Here is a 15550-nt window from a genome sequence, read left to right on the forward strand (position 1 = left end):
AAAAAAAACCAAACAAACCCATAAATAATAAAATAAAGATATTTAAAAAACCCTTTACTAACATAATAGTACTAGTATTTATTTAGGATAAATAAATGGGTCTTAGGTCAGATAAATATCAATATAATAAACAATACTTAGGACCAACTGTTAAAGAACCCCTATCTGCCATTTTCAGAAATTTTTATCTACCATTCCAAATTTTGAAATGATTGTCTTGTTCTCTTCAGTAACGTTATGGTGGGATTTTAACGCTATTTTCATACTAATCGCTAGTTCCTTTCAGTGCAGTTTTTTGGTCAGTAGAGACATTCTGTAGCCAAAGCTGACATTTACCTCAGCAGCTCTCTCATTCTGTCCTGGAAGTGACATGATGGCCTGAGCCATGATAAAGGCTACATTTATGCTTCTGCCTGTCATGTTTTGGTCCTTTTTTTTTTTTTATGAGACAGGGTTTCTCTGTGTGCCGTGTGTCCTAGAACTCACTTTGTAGAGCAGGCTGTTCTGGAACTCACAGAGATCTGCTGCCTCTGCCTCCTGTGTGTGCCACCACTGCCCACCTGCCTGCCATGTGATTTTAAAAGAGTTGGACATCAGGTTATTGAAATCACTGGAAAATGGTATGAACACTTCAATTCTCAGGTTACTAAGTTCTATACTATATGTCCACACTGCGGTCAACTCTCAGGTTACTAAGTTATATACTATATACCCACACTGCGGTCAACTCTCAGGTTACTAAGTTATATACTATATATCCACACTGCGGTCAACAGGCCACACACACAGCAGTGGCTCCATTAGACAACACAGCCCAATGATGCTGGACTGTACAAGCTGGAAAATGGCAAAATCCCCTAACTGCTTTTCTCACCATGTGTCCTGCCGAGCGAAATGTAACAGACTTCTTCATTATGAAACGCTGAATATTAAAGAGAATACTTTAGCCGCCTGCTCCCCAGTGGACATCATATCTCATGATAGAGTCTAAGAGTGACTACGACATTTCTGGTCCATTTAGACTGTGGACGCGGTAATCTTACCTGAAGTCACGGACAGACGTGTTAGACAGGTAAAGGGAAAGTACAGTCATCACATGATTCTGACCCAGCAGTGTGCTATCATGGATAGGGAACTACTGAGGGATGACAAAACTGGGGTGACTTAATGTCTATGACCCCAGCACTCAGGAGACTGAGGGAAGACTGTCAAGAGCAGCCTGGACTACACTGCGTGTCTCAAAACAAACAAAAGAAAACCTCCACTCAGAAGGACTTGGTAACAGTCTTGCTCACTAACTTATGTACGTCTACTTCAGCAGAGAGTGACTATTTCACACTCAGTCAATTCGGATTTAAATAACGGGTCCCACAAAGGTCGGGCTAGTGCTTGCACAGTGGAAACATGGGATGAGGTCACATCCTTGTCCGCCCAGGGCGGCAGGCACAGAGCAGTAAGGCACATTCACGCCATCTGTGGGGCTGTGGGGAACAGTGAAGCACACCTACGGCCTTCACAGAGCAGCTCCTCAAGTGGGCGGTGACATGTATTCAGGGAGACACTCGTACCAACACATCAAACACAAGTGCACAACACAGAAAAGTCACACACATGAAACAGGAACACTGTATAACCTCTACATTTCTCTGCTAGAAAAAAATCTACAAATGAAGGAAAAATAATTATAAACAAAAAGGCATATATGTTTTATAAGTTTGTTTTTTTTTTTAAAGGTTAAAAATCTGCAAAGCTTGTATCTGATCCAGCTAGGATCTTACCCTGCATACAGGCAGGAGTGCTTGCAGGTGTGTTAAGGCTAGCACAGGTATCTTAAATGGTTATCAAGGCTCTAAGCAATACAGAAGCCCATTAGTAGCCTGGCGTGGTAGCGCATGCCTGTAATCCCACTTGGGAGGCAGAGTTTGAGGCCACTTTGGGCTACATATTGTAGAGCCCCTGTTTCAAACCAAAAGGCATTAAAACCTAAGTCTGCAGTGGGATGGCTCAGCTGGTGACGGCGCTTGCTGTCAAGCATGACGAGCTGAGTTTGGTCCCTCTGACCTACATAGTGAAAGAACCAACGCCTGCAAGCTGTCTTCTGGCCACCACACATGTTCTGGAGCATGTATGCATGCGTGAATATGCACACATACGTAAGTTTAACAAAAAAATTAAAAACACTGGCTTAGTATAACGATACAAAGGACCACATACCTGCACAGAGCAGCCCCCTAAACCCAGCAGGGAAGAAGCTGGGCATGGTGGCTGCACCTGTAATCCCAGCTCCTAGGAAACAGCCAGGAGGATCATGAGTTCTAAGGCAGCCTGGGCAACACAGGCCAACCATACCTGAAAGTGTACAATACAAAATCTGATAAGACACATTTTAAGGTTCCTTTGGCACTATTATCTCAGATTTAGCTGTGTGCTCCACTGCCATCAACCGCCCACGCTTCACTAAGGATAGATTTACATTTTTGTTGTAGCTGTCAACCAACTCAGTGCTTTGGAAGCTAAACTATTCTGACCTTGTTTCTGCTATTTTCAGTCTTTGATAAAATATACTTCATGGATTGGACAACTTGGTGTCTGAAAGGCTATAAAAGGGATAATGATATGATCAATACGTGCAAGACATGCTGTGAAATTCAACCATAGGAAGAGAAGTGCTAAAGGGATTTTTTAAAAAAATCACTTTTTTCTTCCAAACTCTTTGAAGGCATAATTATGTCTGGTGTGGATGCAACAAATTATCAACTACACAGAAACAGGACAATGTCAACATTAACAGAAATGCATACATTTTTATGACCTCATAAATAAGTATGCACATTAGATAAATTGCACATGTGCTCCTGGTACTGGCATGAAAAGATTTAAAAATAAAATTAAAGTCATATGTAAATTTATCTTTATACAGGTAACAAGTCAGGAACTCTTTTTTTTTTTCTTTTAAAGATTTATTTTGAGCCGGGCGGTGGTGGCGCACGCCTCTAATCCCAGCACTCGGGAGGCAGAGGCAGGCGGATCTCTGTGAGTTCGAGACCAGCCTGGTCTACAGAGCTAGTTCCAGGACAGGCTCCAAAGCCACAGAGAAACCCTGTCTCAAAAAAACAAAAAATAAATAAATAAATATTTATTTTGGGCCAGGCATGGTGGTGTACACCTTTAATCCCAGAACTCTGAAGACAGAGGTAGGCAGGTCTCTAATACCATGTTAAGGGCCAGGTAGGCCCTGATTACATAGTGAAACCTTGCCTCAAAAATAAAAAAGTTTATTTTCATGTGGGGCATGTGAGTGCAGATCCACAGGAGGCCAGAAGAGGGCAGCAGATTCCCTGGAGCTAGAGTGAAAAGTAACAGAGATGCCCTGTGTCAGGGTTGGGAACTTGACTCCAGCAAGCTTGCCTATCCTGAGCCCAGCCTCCCACCCCTTCTTTTATTATTTTTTCGAGACAGGGTTTCTCTGTGGCTTTGGAGCCTGTCCTGGAACTAGCTCTGTAGACCAGGCTGGTCTCGAACTCACAGAGATCCGCCTGCCTCTGCCTCCCGAGTGCTGGGATTAAAGGCGTGCGCCACCACCGCCTGGCTCTGCCGACATCTTCACAAGTCTAGCTGGGCTTGACTGTACACCTTCCCTCTTGGAAGAAGGGGGGTTGGGGAGGGTCATGTGACCTTCAAGTGAGTATGCAGCTACCAGTTCCTAGAAGTCACTCATGATTCTGCCCTAACTGCACATAACATAGGTCTTGGGGCATATGGGAGGGTCCTCATTTATGCGGCCACAGGGAGTCACATCCATGTTGGGTGCAGGCTTTCTGCTGTGGCTCCCCCACTGCTCTGTGAGTAAGCCTACTAAGCTCAATGGCTCCCAGAGGGAACTCTATGGAACCTTACTCTGGGCTGTCTGTGGACGGTAAGAGGTGGTAGGCATTGTTTCTATCTCAACAGAAGGAATTTTATCAACAGCAGCCCATGAGAAAAATCAACTATGTTAACACCAGTTCCAAGAGATACACAAACAAGCAAAGCACCCATCCACATAAGATTAAAAAATAAGTAAATAAAAGCAAGAGATGAAATTCTCCCATGAAAAGATGCATCTTCAGCATCAAGGATGAAAAAGCTCATGAATTTGTATAACTAGCCCTGTTAATCCTTATTTTCCTGGCCAATTCCCTTTCAGGCTAACTACTCTGGACTAAGCCATTCTGACTTAGCACTTTTTCTTTACTACTCTTTTCTGATATAAGTAGCAGACTCTGTCATCTCTGAGACAGGGTCTCATGATGACCTGAGGCTGACTGAGAACTCACTATGTACATCAGGAAACCAGGGAGACCTACCTGCCTCTGCCCACCACACCCAGATATGAAGCCGAATCCTGACTTGTTCTCTATGTCTTTGGGAGGCTCTTGTGCCAAACACTTATGAGCAGCCAAATTTAGTCCCTGTGTATACTTACATTAAATAATAAATTTGTACAGTTCTTCTATGAAGTTTATATCAATCTATTTATTTTTGTTTTGATTTTGAGACAGGGTTTCTCTGAAGCTTTGGAATCTGTCCTAGAACTCTCTCTGTAGACCAGATTGAAAATGACCTCACAGAGATCTGCCTGCTTCTGCCTCCTGAGTGCTGGGATTAAAGGCATGTGCCACCACTGCCTGGCATATCAGTCTTATTTTTTGAACCCCCAAGGGGACTCAAGGAAAATGCAGAACAAGAGTGAAGCTTTGCTCTCCCAAACCTTCCATACGTGAAGTTCGTATGGGGCTGGAGAAATGACTCAGTAATTCGGCACTGGCTGCTTGCTCTTCTAGAGGACCTGTGTTTGATTTCCAGCACCCTCATGGTGGCTTACAACTATACACAGTCCAGCTCCAGGAAATCTAATGCTATTTTCTGGCCTCCAGAGGCACCAGGAATGCACATATTACATAGACATACATGTAGACAAAGTACCATGCACATAGTAACTTAGAAAAATAAAAGCTAAAGTGCCCAACACTTGTTTTAGCCTTGTTGAAATTCTTAAGGAACTTGAAGCATGCTAGCTAGTTATCTCACCTAGGAACTATTACCCATAGATTTGTGTCATTTATTTTAACAGTGCCAGGAACTGAAATCAGGGGCTCATATATGCTGGGAAAACTCTCTACACTAAGCTACCCCTAACTAAACTCACTCTATTGACCAGCCAGCCTTGAACTCAGAGATCCACCTGCCTCTGCCTCCTGAGATTTAAGGGATAAGCCACTATGCTTCATCATTCATGTTATTTTTAGGATAAATTTTATCAGCAATAGAAAAATAACAGTCTGTAAACAAAGCACAGGTAAATAGCATTATTTACAATACATTATTATATGGTAACTAGATTCATATCCATTAATATGGAAAGGAAGGTTGTTATTTGAGAATGTTATATGTAGCCCTTGCTGACCTGGAACTCAGTATGCAGACCAGGCTAGCCTGAAACTCTGAGATCTACCCCCTTCACCCGCTAGGATCAAAGCTAACAGGGGAGACAGAGTTCTCTGAAGGGAACAAGATAAAACCATGGAATGATAAACACAAATTTCCCCAAAGCTGTTTCCTTGGGGACAGTAAAAAGGAATGGAATAGAAAGTATTAAGAAGGCTGGTCATGCCAGAATAACCAAAACAATTTAAGAGCTGAGGCAGGAGGATCACAGTGAATTCCAAGTGGAAGAGTATTAAGGGAAGTGTCAGTTTTATCTTCTCAGGTCTACTTAGTCTGGGTAGTGGTTAGTACCAACAAAACTGTTAACAGTATTTTTTTGTTTGTTTGTTTTTCGAGACAGGGTTTCTCTGTATCTTTGGAGCCTGTCCTGGAACTCCCTTTGTAGACCAGGCTGGCCTCGAACTCACAGAGATCCGCCTGCCTCTGCCTCCCGAGTGCAGGGATTACAGGCGTGAGCCACCACTGCCCGGCTGTTAACAGTATTTTTCTGTTTTAAATACTACTACTAATGAACTTGAGGTGGTATATCATCCAGAGCTGCAGAACAACCAGCATTATATATTAAGGATCTCCTAAAGCACTATGAATTACATTTCAGAGAACTAGACTTATTTCTGTATGTTAATCATAAATCACAAATATTTTATTTTAAAATACATTTAATAAAAATAACCATACTTTTACATATTTTTACATGTGTAGAATATTTACAAGTTCTCTTCTACAGCATTTAATGTTCCCTATTTTTTTTCTATTATTTGCCTTTTGGATTATTTCTTTCAGCAGTGAAACACTGTCCATTGTTGGCTGTAACTAAAAAATTAGCTTCTTGGGCAATATTCCTGAAAGGAAAACAAAAAGGTTATTCAGGCACTGCATTCCAATGCCGTTAGCTGACTGACAGCACCTGTTAAACATTAACACAGTACACTTAGGAACTGCAGGACAAAGGCTGGAGAACTGGCTCAGCCCTTAAGAGCACTCACTGCTCTCAGAGAACCTGGGTCCAACTGCCAACAGCCACACAGCAGCCAAAGCCGCCTGTACTGCCAGTTCCAGGGATCCGATGCCCTCTTCTGTTCTTCACAGGTACTGCACACATGTGGTGCAGAGACATACATGCAAATAAAATACCCATATGCATAAAAATAAATTAAATTAAAAAAAATAACAAAGTCAAAAACAAAAATTATCCGGGCATTGGTGGCATAAGCCTTTTATCCCAGCACTTGGAAAGCAGAGGCAGGCAGATCTCTGTGAGTTTGAGGCCAAACTCTCTACTACAGAGATCTGGGACAGAGACACAGACACACACATACCCCATCAAAAAAAGAAAAAGAAAAAAGAAAAAAAGAAAAAGCTGGGTATGCTGAAGATACATTTAGTCCTAGCACTCAAGAGGCAGAGGGAGGTGGATCTTGTAAATATAAGGCCAGCCTGGTCTACACAGTGCAAACCAGTCAGAGATACATAGTGAGAGGCTTCGTGCCAAACAATCAAAAAAAAAGCAAAACAAAACAAAAATACAAAAGGGGGGGCACAATGGGTGTGTGTGCCAGGGCTAGAAAGTTGGCGCGGTCGTCCAGAGCGGGGAGCCCAGACTTGGTCCCTGGAGTGTGCATGTACACTACCTGCAATGCCAGCTCTGGCATCTGAAGCCTCTTCGGTCTCCACAGATGGCAGAGTCACAGACAGCCACACAAAAGCTTATTATGAGGGGAGCGGTGAGGGTAAGAAGGAGAGCTTCTCACAACTGAGGTCTACTCAAAAGGACCTGAAGGATCCTCAGTTGAGGGTTTAAACAGCACACGGCTCCATTTTCTTAAGTGGCTTCCAGTCACTAGCTATACACGAGCTATTTAGTGCTTTCTGATGTCATTTCTTTCATTTGTTTGTTTGTTGGTTACTAATGAGGATCTTTACCTTGTTCTAAGGCATCTGTTCTTTTTCGTTTCGTTGCCATGGCTGGATTTGGCTGTTCCTTTAGGGCTTCCGCTGGACAGTTTGGTCTTGGAAGCTGGCATCCAGGTGTTGGCCCTGGACGATTACTGAAATACTTAGTCTTCAATGCCTTTTCAAAGAAAATAAACCCAATGTAAGGTCCATCTCTTGTTTTATTTTAGACGAAGCCTAACTGCGAAGCACTGGCTGGTGTGAAACCTGGCGTTAGCCCAGGCTGGCCGCCCACTTGTAGCACTCCTGCTTGTTCTGAGTGTTGGGTGGCAGGCATGCAGCACCATGCCCAGCTCGAAAGTAATGCTTTAATGTTTGTACTGCATGTAGGAAAATATAGCCCCAAATTGATGATAGCATTAAAAATAGTATGTAATACCCCATGTACCAAAACAAAGAATCAGTATCAAGAATGTAGTTATAACTACTACAGATAAACATCCAGCATCCTACAACTGGCTGGTGCTGTTACTGCAGGAGGAGGGCTCACTCCCTTCTCATATTTCTAACAACAGCACAGACTGTACTGGAACCAATGAACTACAAATACAATAATCCACAGCAAATGGGTGAAAATTCACTTAGATTTATTCAAGGTTTCTATTAGCCACTAGACTATAATATTGCAGCATTTACAAACGTTATAAAAGTAGTTTCCTCTCAAATGACAAGTTTGTCAGTTAATGCCTATTTATAATATACTAGGACTATCCAACAGCCACTGTAGTTTAATCACTCTGGATATGTCTCCCAGAGTCAAAGCATGGTGCCACATGCCTGTAGTCCACATGCCTGTAGTCGGGAGGCTGAGGCGAGATCCGGACTTTTCTAAGAGTATAATGCATTTTTTTTCAAATATTTATTTATTTATTTATTATGTATACAATATTCTGTCTGCGTATATTCCTACAGGCCAGAAGAGGGCATCAGACCTCATTACAGATGGCTGTGAGCCACCATGTGGTTGCTGGGAATTGAACTCAGGACCTTTGGAAGAGCAGGCAATGCTCTTAACCGCTGAGCCATCTCTCCAGCCCCCAGTATAATGTATTTTGATCATTTTCTTTCCCCTTTCCCAACTCCTCCCAGTTCCTCTGGATCCACCCATCTTCTTATTCTTCTCTTTCAAAACAAAAAAGTTGGTGGGCAGTAGTGGCACACATCTTTAATCCCAACACTCAGGAGGCAGAGGAAGGCAGATCTCTGTGAGTTCGGGTCAGCCTGGTCTACAGAACTAGTTCTAGGATAGTCAGAGCTACACAGAGACACCGTTTCGAAAACAAACAAACAAAAAAATATGCTCATCTGAAATACAGCAGGTTTGAGTAAACACATATACACACCTTAGGCAAGCATAAATTCTTACATGTAAAATTTAATATCAGCCTGGACAGTGTTTATAACTTGGGGAAAGGACACAAATACATACCCCCCCCCAACGCGATATAAATCTTCCTGATATTTAAAGGTTATTAGAAAATCTTAGACATTTGAATTTTGTTTTACTAATGCTGCCAAGATGATCCTTAGTTTCCTAATATAAGTACCTGTGAAGCTGTGATTCTAGCACACGGATTAAACAGGAACAAGCCTTGGATGAGATCGAGCAAGTCGTCTCCTGCTGCAATGAAGATGTGTTGCAGTGGGATCCCAGGGAAACTCTTAAAAGTCACATAATCTGGAAGACTACACATGTCCTGAAAGAAAATTTATAGTTCAAACTTAAGTAAAGCATTTAGAGACAGAAATGAAACAAAGAAACAAAACAAAAAAGCAAAACATAAGAAAAAAGAGGGATCTGTCTGCCTGTGTCAACCAAGTGCTAGGATTAAATGTGTGTGCCACCACTGCCTAGCCCCTATGGCTAACTAGTGGCTTAGCTTTATTTGTTAGGTCATAAACAAAACATCACCACAGCTCTTGATTATAATTAAATGCCACCATGGCCATCTATGAGGATACTTTGTAAATTAGTTCAGTGACAGAGTACTTATCCAGCATGGAGAAGGCCTTGGTCCTTTGGCACTTTAGCACTAGCTATGTAGCTGCACACCTACACAGCAAACACACCTTGCAGAGCATGACCACCTTCAGAGAACACAGAACGGCTTACCGGCCACTGCTCTTCAGTTGGTGTACCCAAGGTTTCAAATATTCTTGTTAGCTGATCAAGGTCTGAATCTCCAGGTAAAAAAGGAACCTAAAAGTAAGAAATAGACATTTCAAGGCTGTTATTGAGAATGATTACATGAAAAATGCTATAAAATGTTGTAATAAAAAAATTAAACTTAGGGCTGGAGAGATGGCCCAGTGGGTAGTTAAGAGCACTGGCTGCTCTTCCAGAGGTCCTGAGTTCAATTCCCAGCAACCATATGGTAGCTCCCAACCATCTGTAAGGGGATCTGATGCCCTCTTCTGTCATAATAGAGCACTCATATAAAATAAAATACATCAATAAATAAATTTAAAACAAACAAACAAACAACAGTAACAACAACAAAACCAAACCAAAAAGCCAAACTCTGCAACAATTAAACACGTCAATAGGGTTGGAAAGAGCTAACAGCTGTTAAAAGCACTGACTTCCATTATCGGTTTATTGCTTTTCAGCTCCAAACTCACCTTCTGCCCTCTCTGTAAAAAGCAAATCTGGGCAGTTTCTAGCAGGTACATACATCAATTCTTTATTGATTCTTTGGCAATTTCGCATCATGTACTACACACAGTTTGAAGCGCTTCCCTTGGCGCCCTAGAGCAGATTTCCAACACACTCCACACAGCAGATTTTTAAATTTTATTATTTCCTATTATAAACAAATGCTTGCATGTACATCTGTGTACCACATTCATGCCTAGCACCCTCAGAGGGTAGACGAGGGTATCAAATGGAGAGCTACCGTGAACCAGGTGCTGGATCTCGGGGCCTCTTCAGTGCCGAGTCATCAGTCTAGCGCCCAAAAAGCTGAGTTTTGAAGTTACCAGAAGAGACTCAAAGCAACTTTGCAGCCATCTAATCCTCGGCCATGCCTTTGAGCAGTGTCTAGAGTCAAGCCCTGGAATTCTTCCCTGGATGATTTCAGTGGTGGGCAATAGTGACTGTTGCTTACATCTGATACTCTTTTTTTTTTTAAATTTTATTTATTTATTAAGGATTTCTGCCTCCTCCCCGCCACCGCCTCCCATTTCCCTCCCCCTCCCCCGATCAAGTCTCCCTCCCTCATCTGCTCGAAGAGCAATCAGGGTTCCCTGACCTGTGGGAAGTCCAAGGACCACCCACCTCCATTCAGGTTTAGTAGGGTGAGCATCCAAACTGCCTAGGCTCCTACATCTGATACTCTTAGGATTAGTTCAAGTACTTATTAGCCAACTTTTCACTGTCGCCATCCCTCTACAGTGGTGAGTGAGGGACTGGGTGGAACAGTCTCACTCTGTAACACAGGCCAACTTCAAACTCAAGGTAATTTTTCCTGCCTCAGCCTCCCAGGTGCGTAAGCCATTACATTTTCTATTTTTAAATGTTCCTGAACAAATTAATGTGTGACTTGTAGGAAGATAAGGCCTACCAGGTTGAGAGATGAGCCCACCTGGAGTCTACCTGAGGGCCTAGCAACAGGTGCTGTCAGAGGTCCTGATCGTGCCTAGCCAATGAGGGGGAGTGACCATGCAATATCACTGGGTCGAATGCAGTCTGGGTGTGGGGAGGAGGGTATATAAAGCTCTCCCCATTGCTGAATAAACAAGTCTGCTTTTTGTTTTACCTGACTCCTGCTGTCTATGCCATTGATTCTGTACCTTCTCACCCCACCCCCCCCCAATCAACAATTTGTTTTCTAACGGGTCTGGAGTTTGTAGAAGCTCTAGTAGGAAGAATTCAGAAATGTCTCAAGCTTGTGCAGAAAACATTTTATCAACTGAGTCATTTTACCAGCCTCTGTAATGGTTAATCTTGTCAGCCTGGTGGAATGTACAATCACCAAGAAAACAAACCTTAGTCAGGCGGTAGTGGTGCGCACCTTTAATCCCAGCACTCAGGAGGCAGAGGCAGGTGGATCTCTGTGAGTTTGAGGCCAGCCTGGTCTACAGAGCTAGTTCCAGGACAGCCAGGACTGTAACACAGAGAAACCCTGTCTCAAAAAACCAAAAACCTCACTCAAGAGATTCACTGGGAAGGCAGAATCCAGGAGGGTGACAGCCTCTAGGGTAAGAAACAGCAGCAAACTGAACAGAGTTCAGAGCTTATATGGGGTTTCTTAGTTTGGGGAGGCTTCCCAGAGTGGCTTGGGATTGGTGGGATTTCAAGCCCTGGTCCTGGGGCCAAGTCAGGGTGTTTTCTTTCCTTGGCCCTTTTCACCCTACAAGAAATTCCCTTGGGGGCTGGAGAGATGGCTCAGCGGTTAAGAGCATTGCCTGCTCTTCCAAAGGTCCTGAGTTCAATTCCCAGCAACCACATGGTGGCTCACAACCATCTGTAATGAGGTCTGGTGCCCTCTTCTGGCCTTTAGGCATACACACAGAAAGAATATTGTATACATAATAAATAAATATTTAAAAAAAAAAAAGAAATTCCCTTATGCTTAGAGGTTTGTCTTCATTTTTCTTTTCTTTTTGGTTTTTGGTTGTGGTTGTGTGAAGTGGAACGTACTGGGGAAACTTTCCCCTAGTGGAGCAGAGCTGTTAACAACTTCCATGGGAAACCCTACCTTTCTCAGCCAGAGCAGAGTTGTTACATTTGCAATGGGGAAACCTTTCCCTGGAGCAGGGCTGTTAACTGCGTATTTATGATGATTCTGTTGTTAGTCCTTGGCTCCAGACTGCCATGATACTGTCCCAACCCAGCTACGATGCTTACATTTGTAAATTGTGTTCATTAAAGAGGTCAGGGTCAGGGATCCAGGATTAAATAAAAGGGAGTAGATACGAGCATTTACCTCTCTTCCGTTGCCATGACTTCTCTGCCATGATGGACTATACTCTAAGGCTGTGAACCTAAACAAAGCCACCCTTCCTTAATGTGATTTGTCAGGTATTTTGTCATAGCAATGTGAAAATGACCATGATTTCTCCCAAGTCGCTGAGGCTTTGTTTTGTGAGACAGAATTTTACCATGCAACTCAATCTAGTCTTGGGCTCACTTTGATCCTCCTGCCTCACTCTCCTACATCCTAGGACTATAGTAACTGTTGAAACTAACTTTTAACAAACTGACTTTGCTTATCAATTTCTTGTTGTAGGATTATGATGAAAAGATAATTCCTAAAAAATTATGAGAATTTTATCAACCGTACTTAAGCGTGTACATGAATTTAGGACTTACCCTTAGAAGCAATTCTGCTAATATACAGCCAACAGCCCACATGTCCACACCCACACCATACATCCTAGCTCCAAACAGTAATTCAGGGGCCCGGTACCATCTAGGAAAGAATGAAAAAATATCATACGAGAATCCAACTACTAAGGCTAATGTTCTTTTTGGACAGGGTCTCACTAAGAAGCTCTGATGTCCTGGAACTCAGTAATGTAGACCAGGCTGGCCTCAAACTCACAGAGATCTACCTGTCTCAGAGTGCTGGGGTTAAAGGCGTGCACCACCACTGTCCAGCTAAAGCGAATTGTTAAAAGATAAACTATCCTTGCATATTTTTAGAACAAACCACTCACCATGAGTCCTGAAGCACCCTGCCTTGCCAGGTCTCAAGAATACTATTCCTGAAATTCTATCCAAAATTTATTTTCTACTACACTTTTCCCATTAATATGCTAACATATAACTTTTCTAAAATCCAAATGCATCAAATCCTTGTCTCATTCTTTCTTAAATTTCTTGTTTTTTATTTTTTTGAAAACAGGATCTTAAGCAGTCTAGTCCGGTCTCAAGATCACTAATTAAGGCAAACCCTGAATTAAAATTTATTGACTATTTTATATATCTGTATGTATAACTTTATGCCAGAAGAGCGCCATCAGATCCCACTATAGAAAGTTGTTGAGAAACCCTGTGGTTGCTGGGAATGGAACTCAGGACCTCTGGAAGAATAGCAGTGCTCTTAACTGGAGAGAACTCCTCTCTAGCCCATACCTAGACGTTTTGATCTTCCTGCCTCTGCATTCAGAAGTGTTGGGATTTCAAGTGAGACACCATGTCTGACCCCCTAACTCTTTATTATTATTATTATTATTATTATTATTATTATTATTATTATTATTATTTTGGTTCCACCTCACCTGTCTCCGCCTCCCAATGTTGAAATTAAAGGAGCTTGACACCATGCCCCACTTAGAATTTTTCTGAGTGAAAAGAGTTATTCGGAGATTCAAGGTATAGTTAAGTTAATCACTATCTCATCAAAAATATATCTGAAGACTGAGTTAATTAGATTCTGTCTGAAAGAGCTGTGTGTTTTTACTGTGGCAAATTAGACTTAATATAAGAAGGGCTGGATTTCAGACGACACCAACAGGGACTCACTCCCAAGTTCTGCAAAGGTATTTCAGAGAAGTTAGCTGATGCTCAGTTGTGATGACTAGCCTAACACCTAAACTCTCAATTTCTTAAGGCGTTCTCACCTGGTCACAACCTGATGCGTGTAAGCCCTATTGGGACTCCCAAATGACTTGGCCAGGCCAAAATCTGCCAGTTTCAGAACTCCATTCTCATCCAACAACAAGTTGTTTGGTTTCAAATCCTGTATCAAACAAAATCAAGTAGGATTAGAGGAAAATAACAATGATACATTTAGCTAGCCTATTTATTTATTTGAGACAGTCTTATATAGCCAAGGCAAAATTATGCAGGATTCGAGGAAAACAGCATAATGATACATTTAGCTAGCTTACCTAACTACATACCTTATGTATTAATTTATTTGATTCAGAGTCTTATGTAGCCCAGGCTGGCTTTGAATTCACTAGGTAGTGAAAAAGGGCAAACTTGACTTTCTGATGCTTCTACCTCTACTCCCAAGTGCTAGACTGCAGTGTATGGTGCAAATGTGATGTTGAAGATTGGAATACAGGACTTCATATATGTTAGGCATGTAGTTTACTAACTAAGCTATGGCCTCAGCTCCTGTTAGCTTAACTTTAAAACAAGAAAACTAGGCATACTGGCACAGACTGTAGTCCCAGCCCTTAGGAAGGTGAAGACAAAGGATAATGAATACACAGGCAGCCCGGAGGTGGTAGTTTGAATGTAACTGGCCCCCAAAGGGAGTGGCACTACTAGGAGGTCTGGCTTTGGTGAAGATGTGGCTTTGCTGGAGGAAGTATGTCATTGTGGTGTGGGCTCTGAGGTCTCTTTCGTTCACAATTCCCTCAATGTAACACACAGACCAATTCCTGTTGTCTTCTGATCAAGAATTAGCCAGCGCCATGTCATTCTGTACACTGCCATGTTACCTGCCATGATGATAATGGTCTGAACCTCTGAAACTGTAAGTGAACCACCTTCAATTAAATGTTTTCCCTTATAGTCTGGCGGTCCTAGCGCAAGCCTTTAATCCCAGCACTCTGGAGGCAGAGGCAGGTGGGATCTCTGTGAGTTCGAGGCTAGCCTGGTATACAAAGCTACAGAGAAACCCTGCCCTGAAAAAAGGTTTCCTTCTAACAGTTGCTGTGGTCATGGTGTCTTTTCACAACAACAGAAACCCTAACTAAGACTTTTGGCTAAAGGGGAAGACCCCATCTTCAAAACAAAAACCACCAACTGAGCTGGCAATGTGGTTCAGCAGGATCTAAATTTTATTCTCAGAATCCAGAGTGGCTGGCGAGAACTGACACACACCCTCCTTCACACACATAAACACATGCATTCAAAATACATAAATAAAAACCTCAACTAACCAATGACAAAAAGTTTAATTAAACTTAAGCAGCAACATTAAAAGTCAGGTGTAGTAAAACACACCTGCAAGCCCAGCAATGAGGAGTTGAAATCAGAAGAATCAAGAATTTGAGGCCAACCTGGGCTACATGAAAAACCCCAGGCCATCCTTGAATACAAATCAAGACCTCTCGGCCGGGCGATGGTGGCGCACGCCTTTAATCCCAGCACTCGGGAGGCAGAGACAGGCGGATCTCTGTGAGTTCGAGACCAGCCTGGTCTACAGAG

At 42.5% G+C, this 15550-nt stretch overlaps 1 protein-coding gene across 1 annotated transcript in view; it reads right to left on the reverse strand.

Moving 5' to 3' along the window:
• Window positions 1-6104: 6104 nt before the first annotated feature.
• The window catches only part of Cdk7 (cyclin dependent kinase 7), a 22118-nt gene continuing 12672 nt past the window's right edge, over window positions 6105-15550 (reverse strand). The window contains exons 7-12 of the mRNA XM_005366563.1: window positions 14008-14126; window positions 12755-12854; window positions 9554-9640; window positions 8988-9137; window positions 7411-7558; window positions 6105-6329 (exon numbers count right to left, since the gene is read on the reverse strand). Of these exons, the coding sequence (XP_005366620.1) occupies window positions 6301-6329; window positions 7411-7558; window positions 8988-9137; window positions 9554-9640; window positions 12755-12854; window positions 14008-14126 (633 nt within the window). The 3' untranslated portion in view covers window positions 6105-6300. The remainder of the gene's footprint in view (window positions 6330-7410; window positions 7559-8987; window positions 9138-9553; window positions 9641-12754; window positions 12855-14007; window positions 14127-15550) is intronic.

The sequence above is a fragment of the Microtus ochrogaster genome, unplaced genomic scaffold (assembly GCF_000317375.1).
Source record: "Microtus ochrogaster isolate Prairie Vole_2 unplaced genomic scaffold, MicOch1.0 UNK11, whole genome shotgun sequence".
In the NCBI taxonomy this organism is placed as follows: Eukaryota; Metazoa; Chordata; class Mammalia; order Rodentia; family Cricetidae; genus Microtus; species Microtus ochrogaster.